The sequence below is a fragment of the Salvelinus namaycush genome, chromosome 28 (genome assembly GCF_016432855.1).
Source record: "Salvelinus namaycush isolate Seneca chromosome 28, SaNama_1.0, whole genome shotgun sequence".
NCBI classification, from domain to species: domain Eukaryota; kingdom Metazoa; phylum Chordata; class Actinopteri; order Salmoniformes; family Salmonidae; genus Salvelinus; species Salvelinus namaycush.
The window spans coordinates 8,623,549-8,644,891 of NC_052334.1; the positions used below are offsets into that span (position 1 = coordinate 8,623,549).

Genomic DNA, 21,343 nt, shown 5'->3' on the forward strand with positions numbered 1-21,343 from the left:
TTTTTGTCCTTGAAACATTTAATTAAAATACTGTAGAATTCCATTCGTTCCTGTGGAGGACTGCTTCTACCGGGGAGTGACAATATGGCCGACCGGTGGTTTCAATCCAGGGTTTATATACATCATTGCCGACAACCGAAAGACATGCGGGAGCACATGACAGAAGTGGGACGAGAAATACATATTTATAGCGTGTTTTTATACGCAGTAACACATTTTATGGGGAAAATGTATGGCGTTTTTTTTTTAGATGGTCTTTATCAGCTAACATCACTTTTTGTGAATTTTGAAGAATTTATGTAATGAGTAAAAACACATGAAGCACATAAATGCTTCATAATTAAAAGGTCAGGCTTCTATTATCTCATAGAACGAAACGTATAAAATCTCCTAAACCTGTGTTAACCTCAGACCTTATTTTCGGCGTTTATTCCAACACCCTATTCATTCACCATATATTTTTTTAAATAGGGACGGATGAACGAATCGGAGCTAATTTATTTCAGGGTTTTTGAACTACAAACTGTCAGCTCTATGATCTGTATTTAATCCAATGATTTATAAATACACTAGATGACCAATAGGGGGCACTGTGTTGAAGCCACCGCGCCTTTGTCTTGGCACTCCCTCACCATTGTAAAACATATTTTGGAATCTATAGAAATAAATTTATTAATGTCTACATTCATTTTTTTCAACGATTATTCTATTAAAGACACCTTAATGCATACTTTTAAATTATATTATGTGAGATAAACATAAATAAAACATGAAAAAATATACAAAAACATTTGCCTTGTTCACATTGGTAGTTTGAAGTGACTCATATCCAATTTTTTGGCATATCCGATTTGTATCTGTTATTTTTCTGGAAGTCTGAACAGCATAAAGCCACAATGAATCGGATATCTCAAGCCATATTTAAAACCACCTTCGTAGGTCAGAAGTCAGATACAAATCTTATCCCTGGCCATGTGACTTGTGTCTGAACGGACAAATCTGCCCTCAAGTGTTTTTTGGACTGTTATTTGGCATATCTTGTTGCTTGCTAGCTACTCTGTTGCCAGTTTGACAAGAACATGAAGTGGTAGCTAAGTAGCTTGTTAATTGTTTACAAACAAATTACTAAATGTGCTAGAAAGCTAAATAGCTACCTACTGTAGCTAGTTGAATGCTGTGGCTAGCCTAAAATGACTCGTTTTGAAAGTTGGATCATCTTATCCTTTGAGGCTTTAAATGTGTTCTTACACTATGATTTTGAACATTCACAGCAACTGGGAAATGACCATGGTAGGCATTGTTGTCATATAGCTGCTACATAACTCCTTAGTGATGGAAAGCACAACCACCAATCAGCCTACACCACTGCGCACACACCTGTTGTTACTATGACAACTAGCGTAGCCATTTCAGCAAATGACTGCTGTCTGAACACACACAAATCTGATTTGGTCACTTTTAACTTGCTGTTTGGACAGTCAGTATTTCCCCCCAAAAAATGTAAAACAAAACTGATTTGAGCCTTACATAGCATTACATAGTATCAGCAATCCAGGGTTTATATATACATCATTGGACAAAACTAAAGTCTGCTGAGGCCCTAGCAGACAGGCGAGACGTAAAATAATTTATATTGTCAGAAAAATGTGTATCATTTTGACACTTGTAGTTGATATGTGCAACAAATCATGAACGGTTATGAAAAATGTAACATTCATAATTTCACACAATTTCAATAATTTTGGTGAGAATGATAAGAGGGTGTCCTTACTAGTGTCAAAGTGTGTCAAAGTGATAACAGTGTCAAAGTGATAACAGTTTAAGAAAATAAGGAGGTATTTAGTCCTTGCCTCTTGGGTTATGCGTGTGTGTGTGAGTATGTGTGTGCATGTGCGTGCATTCGTGTGTGTGTGTGTGTCAGACCCTGAGAACAGTGTAGTAGTATCTGAATCCTTACAGCTGAGACTGGTCTCTGTTTGTGTGTATTGTTGTGAATACAGTGACCTAATTGTTGGCACAATTCTAAGAGTTGCATACTCAGTTGCCTGCAAAGCCTACAGACACAACGGTGACTTACTATTCAATGACAAAATCAGCTAAAGAGCTCATGAAGCCATTGCAGATGTCATAACTCTCCTGTGACGATCTGAATAATCCTTCCAAGTTGAACCCACCAGAGGGGGACTGTCATAACTCTCCTGTGACGATCTGAAGGATCAGGTTACAGTGGGTCCTCTCTACAGCGTGTTCTCTCTCTCTCGTAGAGGGGGATAGCGGGAAGTCGGCTGTTTTATGGTGGTCATAAAATACGCTACCCCTATGCTCTGTAGTGTTTGAGATTGGAATGTAAACTGTGGAACACAGAGAGACCCTTGGACATCAAAAGTTTGAATAATTAAACAATATTTCTATTGTTAAGAATGTGTGAGTGGTCCGTGGACACTTAAAGGGACAGTCACGAAGAGAGTTTCATTTGGTGATCTCATGAAGGACAGGAAACACACATAACTGTATCTCTTAAAGTGTACATTTCCCAGCAGTCAGGTTTATATCAAAATATTGTGAAACGTATGTGATTAAACATGAAACTATTTGTGAAAAGATGTAATGTGATGTTAACCTTCTAAATGAATGTATGGATTGTCATATAAAGTTTGACAAGTCAGTGGCCACACCGCCGTGAGCCCAGACATCACATTAGGCGTCATAGAACTGCCCCTTCTTCCACAGAGTATAAAACCCACTTCCTACGAAATTTCCATTAGGCCAGAAAATATGGAACTGACGCTACATGTTGAAATGGTTAATAACTAAAACTCTATAGGCCACGGAGACCATACTGCTGTAGTTTTGGCTACACGGCTGGAAATGGTTAAACTCTGAGACTATCGATCACTACAGAATAAGAGTAAATCCTAGACGTATAATTACTAGTCTGCAGCTGGAAATTATGTAAGTCTAGGACAAGAATACCGACAACCGACAAAACATCTATTCTATGCGACAACCATGAGTACGCTTGACGTATCCATTATGAACACAACCAGAGACTTTCTGTTGATTGACTCTCCAGCAGATGGACCGGATTCCAACAGAGAAGACAACAACGACATACGGGCGTAAATATATACATTGCAATTATTCTCGAATGAGCGGTGGTTCATGTGCAAAGGATTAGCATTTCAATTAATATAATTATTAACTGTGTGTAGTGAATCCATTTTGTCTTTCCCGCTCTTTCTCAGTCCCCACCCTTCCTTTGTCTACCAAGCCGTCATATCGGCTTTGTCTGCTAGGGACTTTTTCTTTGTATCATGTAGTAACCCAAATATCTACTGTTTGTTTGTTATGTAATTCTGTGTGATTATTTAGTAAATAAAATAGTAAATAAATAATTAAGCCAATTTGTATATCGCTGATTCATGATTTAGGCTAGGGTTCGTGCAGATATACAAGGGTGTGTGACGTGCAGTAATGAGAACTGATGAGGTAATAATAATACATTAATGAGAATGACTAATCAATAAGATATGAAAATATCTGAAGAGTTATATTTGGGAAATTGACACTTTGTAAACATAATTTTTCCGTGGTGCCCCAACTTCCTAGTTAATTAAAGTTACATGATTAGTTTAATCGCGTAATTAAATTACACATAGAGAATTGATTTGATAAAATAACAGTCTTCACTTTTAATGATAGTCCAGACACGACACAGAGAATGTAATACTACTTGTTCACTCAGTCTGCACCAACTGCTTCACATTAGACACAGAAGGCAGAATATCCAGACACTAGGAATGTAGTTAGATGAGTATCACTTACGATGCCTTATGCTGTGGCACAAAGTATACTATATAAAGTTAAATTGAACCTCTCAACATGTTTCAAGTTCCCAATGTATAATCACATTCATTGTGACACTGAGGATTTTGCCTCTGTATAAATGGCAGCCTTGGGGCTCTGCGTGGCAGTTACAGTAGCTTGATGGTCACTACAGAGGGTGACTGTTGTATTGAGGTTGACGTGTTGTATTGAGTGATACTGATAAGAAACAACCTCTTCTCTAACATGTCCTCCTTGTCTTGTTCTGTCAAAGTTTCCACAGCTTCGGGGCACACTGCGTCCCACAGGACAGCTTCGGGGCACACTGCGTCCCACAGGACAGCTTCGGGGCACACTGCGTCCCACAGGACAGCTTCGGGGCACACTGCGTCCCACAGGACAGCTTCGGGGCACACTGCGTCCCACAGCACAGCTTCGGGGCACACTGCGTCCCACAGGGCAGCTTCGGGGCACACTGCGTCCCACAGCACAGCTTCGGGGCACACTGCGTCCCACAGGGCAGCTTCGGGGCACACTGCGTCCCACAGGACAGCTCACAGACGTCAATATTAGATTCAAAGTTAACAGTAATAAACTCTGGTTGAACTGTCGTGGCATGGCTACCCTCATCATGAAAAAGGCCTTTGATTCGCATGGCCACATCCATGTAGGAAGCTGGGTCTAGACATTTGATGTGTACCGTGGCAATGATCCTGCTCCCTGCCAGCTGCCAGATGTGTAGGTCGTGGACAGCCAACACACCATCCAGGCCCCTGAGCCTCCCCAGCAGCTGGGGCATGTCTATCTGTTTAGGAACATTCTGCAGGAGGATGAGGACTGACTCCTTCAGGAGAGGGAAGGTGGTATAGAGTAAGAAGCCCACCATAATGATGCAGAGTGTGGAGTCGAGGTAGAGCACCCAGCAAGGGCCAGCGAGGTGCACTGTAGTCTGGGTACTACTACCAAGCATGGTGATCAGTGTAACATTGACATGTTGTTGTTGGTGGTCAGTGTAGTCGTGGCTGTTGTAGCATGGGTTGACACAGGTCTCTCCAGCATGGCAAGGCTGCCACACGTAGGTGAAGGTGAGAGCGTTGACCACAGCGATGACAGAGCCGAGGGCATCACCCAGCACGTGAAGGAAGACACCCTGCATGTTGAGCTGTGAAGCAGAGTCATGATGGCTCTCGTTCCAATCCTCCAGGGTGATGTCCTTCATGTGGACCACAAGGTTGTCCTTATCGGGGATTTCTGTGGAGTATTGAACATAAAAGACCTGATTTGTGATAACATATGACATGGAGTACAAGGAGTAGAATGTTAACACAAATACACTGGTACCCAGGCTAAGCATAAGAATCCTGAATGATGAATAATACAGGCCTTTATATATGCCTACCCTCATTTTCACTCTAACTATTAGGCTACCTTGTGTTCATCTACAAACAGATTAGGGCAACATATTAGACCAGCAGGTAGCTTAGCAGTTAAGAGCGATAGGCCAGTAACCAAAAGGTTGCTGGTTTGAATCCCTGAGCTGGTGAAAAATCTTTCAATGTGCCCTTGAGCAAGGTGCTTAACCCTAATTGCTCATGTAAGTTGCTCTGGATAAGTGTCTACTAAAAATCTAATACAAATTAATTTGCAGGATTGTGACCTCTGTTGGATTTTTAACTAACATGCTAGCAGTTACCATAGACTTCCAGTCATTGCGCTAACGCTAGTTAGCAACGTCCTTCAAATTGCACGCAGAGACATAAAAATGCCATCCACGAGTTCATCTGACTCTGGACAAGTAGATAAAGGGCTTCACTGCCAAAATCCTGAAGTATCACCTTAAACAGTTGTATGTTCATTTCCCTTCACTAAACGTTGTGTTAATTGATGATCACAAAGAACATTACTCATACAGCTACAATTATCAAACAACTACAGAAGAAAAGGTAAATAGAACAGACATACCGTGATCTCCTCCTGGACCTGCTCTGAGATCCCCTGTCTTCAGACTGCAATTAAACATGATATGCCTACTGGTCTCATCTTCAAAGGATTCTCTCCCTACTCTCTCGGATTTGTGAAGTTTGTTAATTCCATGAGAGCCACCATGCGAGTGACCGTGTCCTGCGTGTTCGTGGAACAACAAAAGACCGAGCATGTTTACAAGAAGTCCCGCAGCTCCAACTCCAATAACCACTCGGGGACTTTCAATCTCGTGAGGCACTGTGAACCGCTCGACTGCCTCAATACTGATGGTAAAGCACATGGCAGTTAGGAATACGGCATTGACCAGAGCACCCATCACTTCTGCTCTGATCCATCCGAAAGTATTTTGACTCGTTGCTTGAGTTTTCTCAGAGAAGTGCACAGCAATAAGGGCCACAACCAGGGCAATGACACCCGGCAGCATATGGAAAGAGTATGACAGCATTGACAGGGAAGCAGTCATACGGCTGACGACAACTTCAACAATGAAAAACGCAAAAGTAATGGACAGCATGCAGAGCAGTCGGAGACGATTTCGTTCCCAAGCCATTTTCACCGCAGCAATACAACAGTCGAACAAAAATTAGTCGAGTATCTTCAAACTATCTTGCGAGTTGTAGTGGCAAACCCGTTGTCCATTGGCAAACTAGCACCTTGGACAGCAACCAAAACGGTCGCCAGGGGCAACTTGCAGAAGCAACGGCTTGTTTCCCTCGTGCTCCATTGACAAAATGGCATGCAACAATGTTAGTAACTATATGTTCTTAAATGTGATGTTTTGGTGCCTCTAGGGTAATTAAGAAAGCTGATTGAGGACCTTATTACTGATGAATGTGTTTTTTTTATGACCATGTTTTTCTTTTTACTTGCATTTATATTTTGATGTGTGTATTTTCTGTAATTTATGTAATTCAGGGCTTATCTGTAAAAGAGACCTTGGTGTCAGACTCCCTGATAAAATAAAGGTTAAATAAAATACAAAACGTTACACAACTGAAGTGGATTAGTGCTGTTTGCTGAGAGCTGATGCACCAAAATAATCATCCATTTATTACACTTTTTTTTTTGCAGTATTTGATGAAGTTTCAATTTGTTAGTTCGTATAAATCACAAATTACACAATCTATCATATGGGTTTAGTTGGGCTATATGTTGATTATCAACATTTATTTTCATTTCACCACCACAAGGTGGTGGCAAAAGACAACTACGAGAGATGTTTGAGATGCTGTTCTCTGTTCGTCTGTATTTCCAGCTGGCGTTGCTCTCGTCTCGTGAGGAGGAGGACACTGATATTCGCTGTCAAGTATTTGACCAATAAGGGGGCAGGAAGTAGGGCCTATCGGCCATGGATAGCAAAATGGACCCAATCAGATGTTAATACTCCACATAGCAACCCCAATCACAGCTGAAGGGGGGCTTGGTCGTGAAGGTGTAGTAGTGGTTACCCCTCCCCCTCTAAACTGTCTTGTTTTGACACATTTTTGTTTTGCTTGACAAGCTAACCCATTTTTTTTCAATCAAAGCTAGCTGGTCAACACCACATTGAAACCATATATAGCTAGCTACATGTGTTTCTGTAATTTCAAACGATCTAAGTAATGTTGCTGATGTGCTAGCCAGCAAGTGTATCGTTGGGCACATTTGGAATACAATGCCATCTTCGATGGAAGGATCTTCTAGAGAAGGTGAACCGTTTACTGTGAAACATGAGCTGAAAAATGGTAAGTTGTCCAGCTAGCTATATTTCTAACTAGCTAACGTTAGATAATAATGTGAGATGAATTTATCTAGCTACTAAATGTGCTGATGGTGATTAACGTTACCTAGCTAAATAACCGGTTAGCTAGTTAATGAAATGGCAACGGTTAGCTAACTTAGCTAGCTACAGTAGCTAACGTTACTCTGCCGCTGGGATTTGCAAGTGCTGTCTGTCAAATCCAAAAAAGGCAGGTAAAGTGTCAAGCTATGCAATTTGCTAAGCAAACTAAGTTAACTTGACCGTCGCCATGCAGGCTCATGTTTTAAAACTGTGACATTAGTTATCATTCAGTCCAAAATGACAAATACAAAACATCAAATATTAGTAAGAAGTAGAAGACCGACGAGCGCTTGACAGGGGAGTGTTGGCCAATAATTCATGTTTGCTAGCTAGCTGTATGTGTAAGCCTGTTTACCATTCGTGGCGGTAGTTACATAACAGTAGTAGGTAATATGCCTATTCGCGTCTTGTGTTCCGCCATGGTGGTTGTTTTGTTCGGCTGTCATTATTCCATGGATGTCAGGCGCGAGAACCTTGAGTGAGACCTGTCATCTGAGTTGCATCTTCAGTTGTTGAATACACTGCCCTGTCTGTCTTTCAAGTTTCCATTATCCCACCCTATCAAGCATTTTGGAGGATGTCACAATGTAATCATTTATTGCAAGTAAAATTGAAATGGTTTATTTTGCTACTAAGAATGTCATCTTTATTTGCTTCATGTGATGTTACTCTGAATATGCCGACCAATGCTTGACAGTGTAATTACTATTAATTGATAGTCATATCCATGATCCAACATACATATGAATACTTAATTACAGCATTTTCCAAAGCTTGCCTCTAGCTCACTTCACTAAGCGTTGAGATCGCAGCGACTGTAAAGTAAAAAACAGCCCTCTGAGGAAAGCCTGTCTAGTGAAGGGCACCGCACCACCAATGCATCCATCCTAGTAACACACATGCACATACACTCCAATTAAACAAGATAAATAGAGGATGCGTCCCTGTGAGGTTCTCGAGGCACATCATTCTGTTTCCTCTAGATAGGAAGGTGGCCCCATTTCTGTCAAATATCTATCTACGATGCTAGCTCAATCTCAGCACTATGCAGCCTCAGTCCACACTGTGTGAGAGTGATGTGCATGGGCTTACTAGGCTAAGGCTACATACAAGCTTCCCTCTCTCACCTCTCCCTGTCTCTATCTCTTATCTCTCCTCTCTTATCTCTCCTCTCTCTCTTATCTTTCCTGTCTTTCTATCTCTCTCTCTCTCGCTTGCTCTTGCTCTCTCTCTGCCCTTAATGTGTTTGTGCACAAAGCATTAGTAGCCATCATGGTTGATCTCTCTCTCGCACTCTCTCACACTCTCTCTCGCACTCTCTCTCCCCTCCCCCTCCCCTTAATGTGTTTGTGCACAAAGCATTAGTAGCCAACATTGTTGATATCTCTCTCTCTCGCCCCCCCCCCTCCCCTCCCCTTAATGTGTATGTGCACAAAGCATTATCAGCCATCATTGTTGATATCTGCATGCAAAGTGTAGTGATCTATTCCAGGCTGTGTCTGAATATAATATGCCCCTGTTCTAGATTAGAGGTCAGTTTAATTGGTACCAATGCTTTAGCCAGCTGTAAAAACACAGAAAGAAGTTGTCATGCAGGAACCCAGGAGGAATAATAAATAAATAAAGCGTGTTTTCAAAAACAGGGGTGTTGAAGAGAGAGAAATAAATTGGCTGGCTGAAAATAGTATATATTTTTTTCACTCACAGCTGTGTCTGTTTTCTGCTTTAGATAGGAAGGACTGCTGTAGCACGGGCTATTTAGCCTGTTTTGTTACAATGTGCCCTGTCCTTGAATGTTGTTTTAATAGGTGAAGTTGCATCACACATGTTCTGTTCTCATACACTAGTTGGCTTCCCAGTTTATAATTCACTGAGCACTGACCTCTGACCTTGCCTTTAATGATCATCATCAATCTGTGGGTCATGTGTTTGTATGAGTCTTGTGCATGAGTGTTGATTTTAAGGATGGACGAGGACTCAAGTCTCCACAAAATATACAGTGCCTTGCAAAAGTATTGAGACCCCTTGGATTTCTTCACAGATTATTGTGTTAGAAAGTGGGATTAAAATTGATTTAATTGTAAAAAAAAAATTGTCAACAATCTACACAAAAAATAAAAAATATACACCTACTCATTCAAGGTTTATTTTTTATTTTTACTATTTTCTACAGTTAATGTTGAGATGTGTCTGTTACTTGAACTTTGCAATTTCTGAGGCTGGTAACTCTGCTGCAGAGGATAAGTTCATTAGAGGTAACTCTGGGTCTTCCATTCCTGTGGCGTTCCTCATGAGAGCTAGTTTCATCATAGCGCTTTATGGTTTTTGCGACAGCACTTGAAGAAACTTTCAAAGTTCTTGAAATGTTCCGTATTGACTGACCTTCATGTTTTAAAGTAATGATGGACTGTCGTTTCTCTTTGCTTATTTGAGCTGTTCTTGCCATAATATGGACTTGGTCTTTTACCAAATAGGGCTATCTTCTGTATACCACCCCTACCTTGTCACAACACAACTGATTGGCTCAAACACATTAAGAAGGAAAGAAATTCCACAAATTAACTTTTAACAAGGCACACCTGTTATTTGAAATGCATTCCAGGTGACTTCCTCATGAAGCTGGTTGAGAGAATGCTAAGAGTACAAAGCTGTCATCAAGGCAAAGGGTGGCTACTTTGAAGAATCTAAAATATACTTTGATTTGTTTAACATTTTTTTTGGTTACTACATGATTCCATATGTGTTATTTCATAGTTTTGATGTCTTCACTATTATTCTACAATGTAGAAGATAGTAAAGAAAAAAAAAAAACTTGAATGAGTTGGTGTGTCCAGACTTTTGACTAGTACTGTGTATTAGCATTTTCATGCTTTATATCCAAATCATCTATAAGTAACATCATTGAGATTTGAATATACATTTTTGATGATTTGGACATGAAGTGTGAAAATGCGAATATAGGTACAATTTACTTGCATTGGATTTGTGCTAAAAAGATAGCATTTGAAACATTGGACAACAAAAGCAAAGCATGGATTTCTGTCATACCTTGTCCAAAAACTGCTTACAGAGCAGCTGTAAAATAACAATAGCAAGACTATATACAGGGGTGTACCGGTACAGAGTCAATGCACCGGTTAGTCAAGGTAATTGAGGTAATATGTACATGTAGGTAGAGTTATTAAATTGACTATGCATAGATAACAACAACAACAACAACAGAGTAGCAGCGGTGTAAAAGATGGGGTTGGGGGGCAATGTAAATAGTCTGGGTAGCCATTTAATTAGATGTTCAGGAGTCTTATGGCGTCGGGGTAGAAGCTGTTTAGAAGCCTCTTGGACCTAGACTTGGAGCTCCGATACTGCTTGCCGTGCGGTAGCAGAAAAAACAGTCTATGACTTGGGTGGCTGGAGGCTTTGACAATTTTTACGGGCCTTCCTATGACACCGCCTGGAATAGAGGTCCTGGATGGCTGGAAGCTTTGCCACAGTGATGTACTGGGACGTACGCACTACCCTCTGTAGTGCCTTGCGGTCAGAGGCCTAGCAGTTGCCATACCAGGCAGTGATGCAACCAGTCAGGATGCTCTCGATGGTGCAGCTGTAGAACCTTTTGAGGATCTGAGGACCCATGCCAAATCTTTTCAGTCTCCTGAGGGGGAATAGGTTTTGTCGTGCCCTCTTCATGACTGTCTTGGTGTGCTTGGACCATGTTAGTTTGTTGGTAATGTGGACACCAAGGAACTTGAAGCTCACAACCTGCTCCACTACAGCCCCGTTGATGAGAATGGGGGCGTGCTCGGTCCTCTTTTTCCTGTAGTCCACAATCATCTCCTTTGTCTTGATCACGTTGAGGGAGAGGTTGTTGTCCTGGCACCACACGGCCAGGTCTCTGACCTCCTCCCTATAGGCTGTCTCGTCGTTGTCGATGATCAGACCTACCACTGTTGTGTCATCGGCAAACTTAATGATGGTGTTGGAGTTGTGCTTGGTCGTGCAGTCATGAGTGAACAGGGACTACAGGAGGGGACTGAGCAATCACCCCTGAGGGGCCCCTGTGTTGAGGATCAGTGTGGCGGATGTGTTGTTACCTACCCTTACCACCTGGGGGCGTCCTGTCAGGAAGCCCACGATCCAGTTGCAGAGGGAGGTGTTTAGTCCCAGGGTCCTTAGCTTATTGATGAGCTTTGAGGGCACTATGGTGTTGAATGCTGAGCTGTAGTCAATGAATAGCATTCTCACATAGGTGTTCCTTTTGTCCAGGTGGGTAAGGGAAGTGTGGAGTGCAATAGAGATTGCATCATCTGTGGATCTGTTAGGGCGGTATGCAAATTGAAGTGGGTCTAGGGTTTCTGGGATAATGGTGTTGATGTGAGCCATGACCAGCCTTTCAAAGCACTTCATGGCTACAGATGTGAGTGCTATGGGTCAGTAGTCATTTTGGCAGGTTACCTTAGTGTTCTTGGGCACTGGGACTATGGTGGTCTGCTTAAAACATGTTGGTGTTACATACTCGGACAGGGAGAGGTTGAAAATGTCAGTGAAGACACTTGCCAGTTAGTCAGCGCATGCTCGCAGTACACGTCCTAGTAATCCATCTGGCCCTCCGGCCTTGTGAATGTTGACCTGTTTAAAGGTCTTATTCACATCGGCTGCGGAGAGCGTGATCACACAGTCTTCCGGAACAGCTGGTGCTCTCATGCATTTTTCAGTGTTATTTTCCTCGAAGCGAGCATAGAAGTAGTTTAGCTCGTCTGGTAGGCTCGTGTCACTGGGCAGCTCTCTGCTGTGCTTCCCTTTGTAGTCTGTAATGGTTTGCAAGCACTGCCACATCAGATGAGCATCAGAGCAGGTGTAGTTCGATCTTTGTCCTGTAATGACGCTTTGCCTGTTTGATGGTTCGTCGGAGGGCATAGCGGGATTTCTTATAAGCTTCCGGGTTAGAGTCCTGCTCCTTGAAAGTGGCAGCTCTAGCTTTTAGCTCAGTGCTGATGTTGCCTGTAATCCATGGTTTCTGGTTGGGGTATATACGTACGGTCACTGTGGGGATGATGTCATCGATGCACTTATTGATGAAGCCAATGACTGTGGTGTACTCCTCAAAGACATCGGAGGAATCTCAGAACATATTCCAGTCTGTGCTAACAAAACATTCCTCTAGCTTAGCATCTGCTTCATCTGACCACTTTTTATTGATCGAGTCACTGGTGCTTCCTGCTTAAATTTTTGCTTGTAAGCAGGAATCAGGAGGATAGAATTATGGTCAGATTTGCCAAATGGAAGGCGAGGGAGAGCTTTGCATGCGTCTCTGTGTGTGGGGTAAAGGTGGTCCAGAGTTTTTTCCCCCCTCTGGTTGCACATTTAACATGCTGATAGAAATTTGGTAAAATGGATTTAAGTTTCCCTGCATTAAAAGTCCCCGGCCACTAGGAGCTCCTCCTCTGGGTGAGCGTTTTCCTGTTTGCTTATGGTGGAATACAGCTCATTGAGTGCTGTCTTAGTGCCAGCCTAAGTCTGTAGTGGTATGTAGACAGCTACAAAATATACAGATAAACTCTCTAGGTAGATAGTGTGGTCTACAACTTATCATGAGATACTCTACCTCAGGCGAGCATAACTTCGAGACTTCCTTAGATATCGTGCACCTGCTGTTATTTTCAAAAATACATAGTCCGCCGCCCCCTGTCTTATCAGACACCGCTGTTCTATCCTGCCGACACAGCGTAAACTGTGTTTTGTTTAATTTTGTTGAGCCAATTTCATTGGCTAAATTAAGTTAGAACTCTTAAAAAAAAAAATTGCTTCGTATTTATCATTAGTTTATTGTTGCCATTTGTTGGTTAGGCCTACGGTAGGCACTCACTTTTTTGGTAATTGCTGCAATATAAGTCTGTTTTTTAACTTTTTAAACCACTTCTGTAAATATGCAACAATTGTTTTGCTTCATTATTTTGAGCCATTTTCTTTGGCCAAATTAAGTTCCAACTGTAATGTTTGCCGCAATATAATATAATGACCGCTAGGTCTATCTGGCTACTATAGGGCTAATCGCACTCAAACCATGAAAAGGAAAAACCAAAGATGCCAAACTTAATTTAATGCTGCATTATAATAACCTATTCACATTTCCCTATAAACACTGACTTGACTTACTTTTTGATATTCCCCTAATAAAGTTACAATTTTGTGAATGTTTGATATTGTATGGCTATTATTAGGCTTACAAGTAGCTACTGCAGCTCTATGAAGGCATTGTGCAATGGTGCGCCAACTGACTTCAACAGGTGTGAAAGAATGGTTTAGGCCAGGGCTATTCAACTGTAGTCCTGGGTTATTCAACTATAGCCCCTGCTATATTGTGAATCGAGAGTTACCTGTATAACAGAACACAGAGAGTGTTCTTTAATGAAAGCCTCTCCAACATAATCCAGGTAGTCAGGCATTTCCCAGGACAACAGTCGAGGCCCCTTACTTTTTTCAATCTTTATCAATGACCTGCCACTGGCTCTGAGTAAAGCCTGTTTGTCTATGCATGCTTATGTGTGTGTGTGCCTTGGCAGCAGCTAATGGTATATATAGTACATACAAATATTCTTACTGAGGGACAGATGTAAAAAAAGGTTAAATACAAGGGGGCAGGACATTTTCCACATGCGATTATTCTTCGGAAGAACTGTATAAATAAAAAAGAAATGCACACACACCAATATACCACTTTTCTTAAAATGTAAATGTTGCTAAAAGTAATTAGGAAAGAAGTGGAGGGCACTCAACCAATGTGAGTTGAGGTGCAACCCCAAAAATGTGATGATCATTGAAAAGTAAAAACCTCAACGCTCACTTTTTATTTAAACAAATATTAAAAGCTTCTTAAAAGTAATTAGGTAATTGTATAATCATCTGAAATCTGAGCATCTCAATAAATAATTAAAAGTTATGTCAAATCAGGCAATGCCAAATTCCAGTCTGAAGGAAGTATGCATTTCATTTCCCTCAGTCATTAGGTGCATTTATTTTGTCACAATCCTTTCTAAAAAGTCCTTGTGAGCATCAGACAGGAAAATGGAGAGAGTCGTAGCTTTCAGGAATGGGGTCATAATATTTTGTAGCTTAAACCGTTCAAACACGAGCTAAATTCGTATGAAGAAAAAATAATCAACATAGGCGCTAAAAAGCGTCAGAAACCACACTAAAGACAACCACAATAGTGGATTTTGGCCGGGATTTGTTTACAGATCTTTTGTTAATGTTCAGAATTGATCGAATGACCAGTCTACCTTAATAAACGGGCCGGATCTGGCTCGCATGCCGGCAGTTGAATAGCCCTGGTTTAGGACTACCGGAGTTACTCCTTTAATCTAACAATATAATGCTTATCTTTATAAAAATATATTCGTATCGAAAATGTTTGAATTAGTCTCCTTCTGTATGCCCATATCTGTACAGCAGTAGTAGCCTCTTTGATAAAGAAATGGGAACATGGTGCCGGCATATCTCTGTTTCCCTTGGTCTCTCTAGGGCTCGGCCTTAAGCTTCTCTTCCTTTTTATATATGTTTTTTATTAAATGTTTTTATTGAATGTTTAAATCATACAATATACTTGCAGTGAAGCCGCTCAACAACCACATCACGTTAGTCATCTAACGGACTCCCATCCAGAGCGACACAGAAGCAACCAGGATCAACGCCCCGCTCAAGGGCACGTCGACAGATCCCCCTACAAAGGCAAAAAAACGGGGACCTGAAACCAGGGATCCATCAGCCACCGGCCCAAGCTCCCAACCGCCAGCCCTCTAAGATCCCCCCCCCCCCACAGTTCCTCATGAGCTGACCCTCAAACATCCGCCCCCCCCCCCCCCAGATTAAAAAAAATAATAATAGTAATAAAAAAATATATATATATTCCATTCCCCACCACCAAGAGCCCCCCCATGCACCAACAAAATGAACACAAAGAGAGAAAAAAAGAGAAAGACAAATGAAAACAGAAAACAACAATGCAAAAAAACAACAAAGACATCAAGGACAACAAAAATCATAACAACAAGGCCAAATGAATATGTTTGAGTGCATGTATAGCACTATTTACCTGTGTCCGTGTATGTGCACATGTCCATGTGAATGAGAGTGTTTGCATATGCATGTGTACAAACTCCTGTATGGCATCAGCCTCAGGCAAACCGGCATTAGCTGTAAAAACACTACCCCTCAGTGTCATTCAAACTTACTTTTTGTTTGTTTTATTTTTGACTTTATTTTTTAATACTTTTATCTTTGACCATAATTCTATCCCCCGCCCAGCAACTCCACTCCCACTTGTCTCCAATTCCACATCCCAACCCTCAGCTTCCCTCAGCCCCTCCCACCTTTCTCTGCCGGCCACCCTCTTCAGATTTCTACACACCATATATCTATGCTGTGATGTTTAACATACAATTTCAATCTATCTAATCGAATAGAATCCACAGATTGTGAGTTGAAGATAAATACTTTTACTCAGAGTATTAGTATATTATTAATTGACTGAACCGGTCTCTCCAGATCTCCCAACAGTTCTATTTCTAGGGTCAATTTTAGATCAATGTTCTGTATTTTCAGTCATTCCTGAACCTGAGACCAGAAACAGGCTACCTGAGGGCAATACCAAAATAAATGGTCTATTGATTCTGAATCCTCACAACAAAATCTGCACAGCTTCAATGATTGAATGCACCAAATATTCAACATTTTGTTGGTGGCAAGAAGTCTATATAATAATTTTAGCTGAAAAGCACAAAGTCTTGAATCTTGCGTTGTTTTATATATCAACTCATACACCATGTACCATGGAATTGGTACATCAAAAATCTCTTCCCAACTATTTTGCAATCTGTATGGCACAGCTGTCAACATCCTGGTCCTCAAATGAAACGGGTATACTTTCCTGTTTATGCTATTTTTATTCCTCTGACAGTTTTGATCCTTTAAATTGGGCAGACAGACCAGTTCCCTACCTCCTCCCGCTGCCACCTGCCTCCTCTATTTTTGGGATAATGCTGTAATCAATTGGTTGTACTCTTGGATTGAGCAGACCTTCCCATACAATTCTGATAACTCCATGAAAGACATAACTCTACCATTCCAATTTACAATATCATTTAAAAACAAAATACCCTTCCCATAAATACAAGTATTTTATCAACCAGCACATTTGACTTCAGCCATAATATTTGTTGTAATATTTGTTCTCTTTTCAGTGGGATGAAATTGAAGTTGTAGGCAGCTCCGCAATGCTTGTTTGAAAAGAGAGATACTTTGAAAAAAGTATCATTTTCAATTCATCGAAAATGAGACATGGCAATCTGCACAAAGGCCATTTTTTTCTTATTAATCTACTTGAGAACCATTTAGGGTTCAAGTAAAACTTTTGAATAAGTGAAGCTTTTAGAGAGAGGTTTAGTGCTTTTATATTTAATAATCTCAACTCACCCAATTCATATTCATTATATAGATAGGCACGCTTTATTTTGTCTGGTTTAGCGTCCCAGATAAAGTGAAATATTTTTTGCTCATATGATTATAAAAACGAATCATCAGGAGTAGGCAGCTCCATAAGTAAGTGAGTAAACTGAGATATGACTAAGGAGTTAATCAGGGCAATTTTTTCATAAATAGACAGGTATTTACCTCTCGATGGTTTGTAATTGTATTTATTATGGATCCCCATTCAAACAATATAATTATAGAGAAACTCAAAATACCAACATGTGAGAAATACTGTACTTTATTAATGTTTCAATGGAACCCACCAAAAACATACAATTATTTAATACAAAATACATTTCACCAAAATCAAGGTTTCATAATTATTGGCACTCCTCATTTAGTACTTAGTGCAACCATCTCTGGCAAGGATAACTGCATGGTATTTTCCTGTAATGTTTGACAAGGTTAAGGAACACGTTTGTAGGGATTTTGAACCATTCCTCTATGCAGATACTTTCAAGATCCTTCACATTCTTGGGTTTGCGCTTATCAACTGCCCTCTTCAACTCAGCCCACAGGTTTTCGATTGGATTGAGGTCCGGTGACTGAGATGGCCATGGCAGAACATTGATTTTGTTGTCACAGAACCATTTCTGTGTGGATCTTGAGGTATGTTTTGGGTAATTGTCTTGTTGGATTGTCCACATACGGCCAAGTCCCAGCCTTCTGGCAGAGGCAACCAGATTGTTAGCCAAAATTGCCTGATACTTGGTGGAATTCATTATGCCATCAATCTTAACCAGTGCCTCTGGACCTCTGGAATTAAAACAGCCCCAAAACATCACTGACCCACCACCATATTTCACCGTGGGTATGAGGTGCCTCTCCTTGTATGCATCGCTGTTTCGACACCAAACATGCCGATTCTGTATCTGACCAAAACGTTCAATTTTGGTCTCATCTGACCAGAGTACCTTTTTCCAATCATAATTTAAATGACGTTTAGCAAACTCCAAGCGCTTGCGTCGGTGTCTTGAGGTCATTAAGGGCTTTCTTCTGGCAACCCTTCCAAAGAGCCTGTGGTTGTGGAGGTGGCGTCTGATGGTGCTTTTTTAAACCTGGCGACCCCAAGACGCCACCAAGGACTGCAATTCTTTCACAGTGATTATTGGGGGTTTTGTTGCTTTTCTCACAATCCTCCTCCCTATCCTGGGGGGCAAAATGCATTTACGTCCTCTACCCGTGAGGTTTTCAACTGTTCCATATCTTTAGAATGTTTTAATAATTGCCCTGACAGTGCTCATTCAATCGTTTGTGGATCTTCTTGTAGCCATTACCAGATTTATGAAGGTCTACGACCATCTGTCCCTTCAAAAAGAAAGGAGGACCAAGGCACTCTTCATATAATTAATTAAAATGCCTTTATTAGTATAGCATGTTCAATAGAAACAAAGTTGTTTAAAAACCGACGCGTTTCGGCTGCATGGCCTTCGTCAGGGAGTACAAAAAAAGGAGAATACAATGTCCTCTTTTGAAAGGCTTTTCCAATTAGCCCTAATTAGAAGAGGGAGTGGTTACCAAATTGGACACACCTAGTAAGCAATAATATACACATTAAAAGGTGAAATACTATAGCTATGTTATCATAAGCATACAACTCCAAGCTAGAAGTATCAGAACACTAAAAGGTAGTTCTAACCTTAAATATGACTGGGAGAAGTGTCTAGAATAAGAAAGCAATATATTCCATAGTACACTAGAACACAGCAAAACATGAACAACAGTCTAAACATAGCTGAGGGCAATTGAGCAAAATGTCCACGAGATGACAGCAAATGGACCGATCACGACCCTACAGGAAGGGTGAGAAATCCATATCTTCATTTAAACCAGGGTATTTAGTGGCCTGTAGTTTGTAAATCCAAAAACTTTCCCTTTGGTTTAACTGTTTAAGACGGTCCCCTTTTCTAATAGAGGCCGGAATATGATCAATACCCATAGCTTGTAGGGAGGCAGGGTTGCCATGGTGTAAGGACTTGTCATGGGGTAGTCTTCATTGCCTACCCGTATGGCGTACTTGTGTTCCGCCAAGCGATCTTGAAGGCGTCTCTTTGTCCGTCCAATGTAGAACACCTTGCACTGTGGACATTCCAATCTATAGATGACATGAGTGGTTTTGCAGTTAATGAAATGCTTGACGTAATACTATTTTGGAAGCTGTGTCAACAAAATACTTTTTTTGTGCAATATTTCTGCAATGGTTGCACTGGTTACATTTAAAAGAGCCCTTGGGTTTGTGGTCAAGCCAAGTTTTTTGAGAGTCACCCGGAAGATAACTGTGGAGTAATTTGTCATTTAGGGTAGGACATCTCTTAAAGCTTATGACTGGTGGTTCAGGAAAGACTTGGCGTAGTAGCGTATCACTTTGGATGATTCCCCAATTATTTTTAATTATTCTTTTAATGTTCTCTGCTTCAGTGCTGTATTTTGTAACAAAATACACTCTCTCTGATGTATCACGAGGCACTCCTCTTCGTAACAAGTTCTCTCTGTCAAGTAATCCAGCCCTTATACCTGCATCTTTCAGGACCTGAACGCTGTAGCCCCGATTCAAAAAGCGATTCTCCAATTCAGCAGATTTGACACTAGTCTGTTTCCTGATCGCAAATTCTGCGGACTCTTTGGAACCATCTGTCCCTTTTGAACTGCCAGTTCTTTTCTTTTCTTCATGGTGTTGGATGACAAAGGGATATTGCATGTGTGTTACCTCATTTTTATACTCCAGTGAAAAAGTGATGTAATGGCTCTATATAGTTCCTTAACACTTAGATAAACTTAAATAATTGGAATTTAATTCCTGGTTTAATTTTGGTAGATGTTATTTGCAATAATATTTAAGGGTGCCATTAATTGTGAAACTTTGATTTGGAGGACAATGATTTTTAATTAAATCAATACATGATTTTGGTGGGTTCCATTGAAACATTACAAAGTACAGTATTTTTCACGTTGTTTTTTTTAGTTTATCTCTATAATTGTATTGTTTATATTTTTAAAATTATTTTTTGTGCATTTCCAGTCAGGGGTGCCAGTAATTTTGGAGCCCACTGTATCTACATGACTAAATCCATGTGTATGTATAGTGTGTATGTTATCGTATATATGTGTGCGTGTGTGTTTATGCATGTGTCTGTGCCAATGTGTGTGTTGCTTCACAGTCTTATAAGGTGTTTTTTAATCTGTTTTTTTAAATCAAATTTTACTGCTTGCGTCAGTTACTTGATGTGGAATAGAGTTCCATGTAGTCATGACTAGAGGTCGACCGATTATGATTTTTCAACGCCGATACCGATTATTGGAGGACCAAAAAAAGCCGATACCGATTATTCGGCCGATTTAAAATTAAAATAAATTTAAAAAAATGTATAAAAAAGTTTTATTTGTAATAATGGCAATTACAACAATCTGAATGAACACTTATTTTAACTTAATATAATACATCAATAAAATCAATTTAGCCTCAAATAAATAATGAAACAAGTTCAATTTGGTTTAAATAATGCAAAAACAAAGTGTTGGAGAAGAAAGTAAAAGTGCAATATGTGCCATGTAAAAAAGCTAATGTTTAAGTTCCTTGCTCAGAACATGAGAATATATGAAAGCTGGTGGTTCCTTTAAACATGAGTCTTCAATATTCCCAGGTAAGAAGTTTTAGGTTGTAGTTATTATAGGACTATTTCTCTATACGATTTGTATTTCATATACCTTTGACTATTGTATGTTCTTATAGGCACTTTAGTATTGCCAGTGTAACAGTATAGCTTCCGTCCCTCTCCTCGCCCCTACCTGGGCTCGAACCAGGAACACATCGACAACAGCCACCCTCGATGTATTGTTACCCATGCAGAGCAAGGGGAACAACTACTCAAAGTCTCAGAGCGAGTGACGTCACCGATTGAAATGCTATTAGCGCGCACCCCGCTAACTAGCTAGCCATTTCACATCGGTTACACCAGCCTAATCTCGGGAGTTGATAGGCTTGAAGTCATAAACAGCTCAATGCTTGAAGCTTTGCGAAGAGCTGCTGGCAAAACGCACGAAAGTGCTGTTTGAATGAATGTGTACGAACGAGCCTGCTGCTGCCTACCATCGCTCAGTCAGACTGCTCTATCAAATCATAGACTTAATTATAACATAATAACACACAGAAATACGAGCCTTTGGTCATTAATATGGTCGAATCCGGAA

General features: G+C 40.6%; 2 protein-coding genes across 2 annotated transcripts in view; one reads left to right on the top strand and one right to left on the bottom strand.

Moving 5' to 3' along the window:
• Nucleotides 1-3,737: 3,737 nt before the first annotated feature.
• On the bottom strand, nt 3,738-6,358 carry LOC120023022 (zinc transporter 1-like). The gene is made up of 4 exons (XM_038966973.1): nt 5,788-6,358; nt 4,335-5,076; nt 4,072-4,300; nt 3,738-3,794 (listed from the first exon to the last, which is right to left on the bottom strand). Exons 1-4 carry the CDS (start codon nt 6,356-6,358, stop codon nt 3,738-3,740), a joined length of 1,599 nt encoding a protein of 532 aa, XP_038822901.1.
• A 923-nt stretch (nt 6,359-7,281) lies between these two features.
• LOC120023023 (ribosomal protein S6 kinase alpha-5-like) overlaps nt 7,282-21,343 on the top strand; it is a 69,196-nt gene continuing 55,134 nt past the window's right edge. The window contains exon 1 of the mRNA XM_038966974.1: nt 7,282-7,532. Within this exon, the coding sequence (XP_038822902.1) occupies nt 7,463-7,532 (70 nt within the window). The 5' untranslated portion in view covers nt 7,282-7,462. The remainder of the gene's footprint in view (nt 7,533-21,343) is intronic.

What these genes read in the sequence shown, in the direction of transcription:
- LOC120023022 (XM_038966973.1), bottom strand. Translation starts at nt 6,358, where the DNA reads ATGGCTTGGGAACGAAATCGTCTCCGACTGCTCTGCATGCTGTCCATT. An exon ending in CCGAAGCTGCCCTGTGGGAC is followed by an intron (nt 4,301 to 4,334) that starts GCAGTGTGCCCC and finishes TGTGGGACGCAG; the next exon opens with TGTGCCCCGAAGCTGCCCTG. An exon ending in GAACAAGACAAGGAGGACAT is followed by an intron (nt 3,795 to 4,071) that starts GTTAGAGAAGAG and finishes CTACATTCCTAG; the next exon opens with TGTCTGGATATTCTGCCTTC.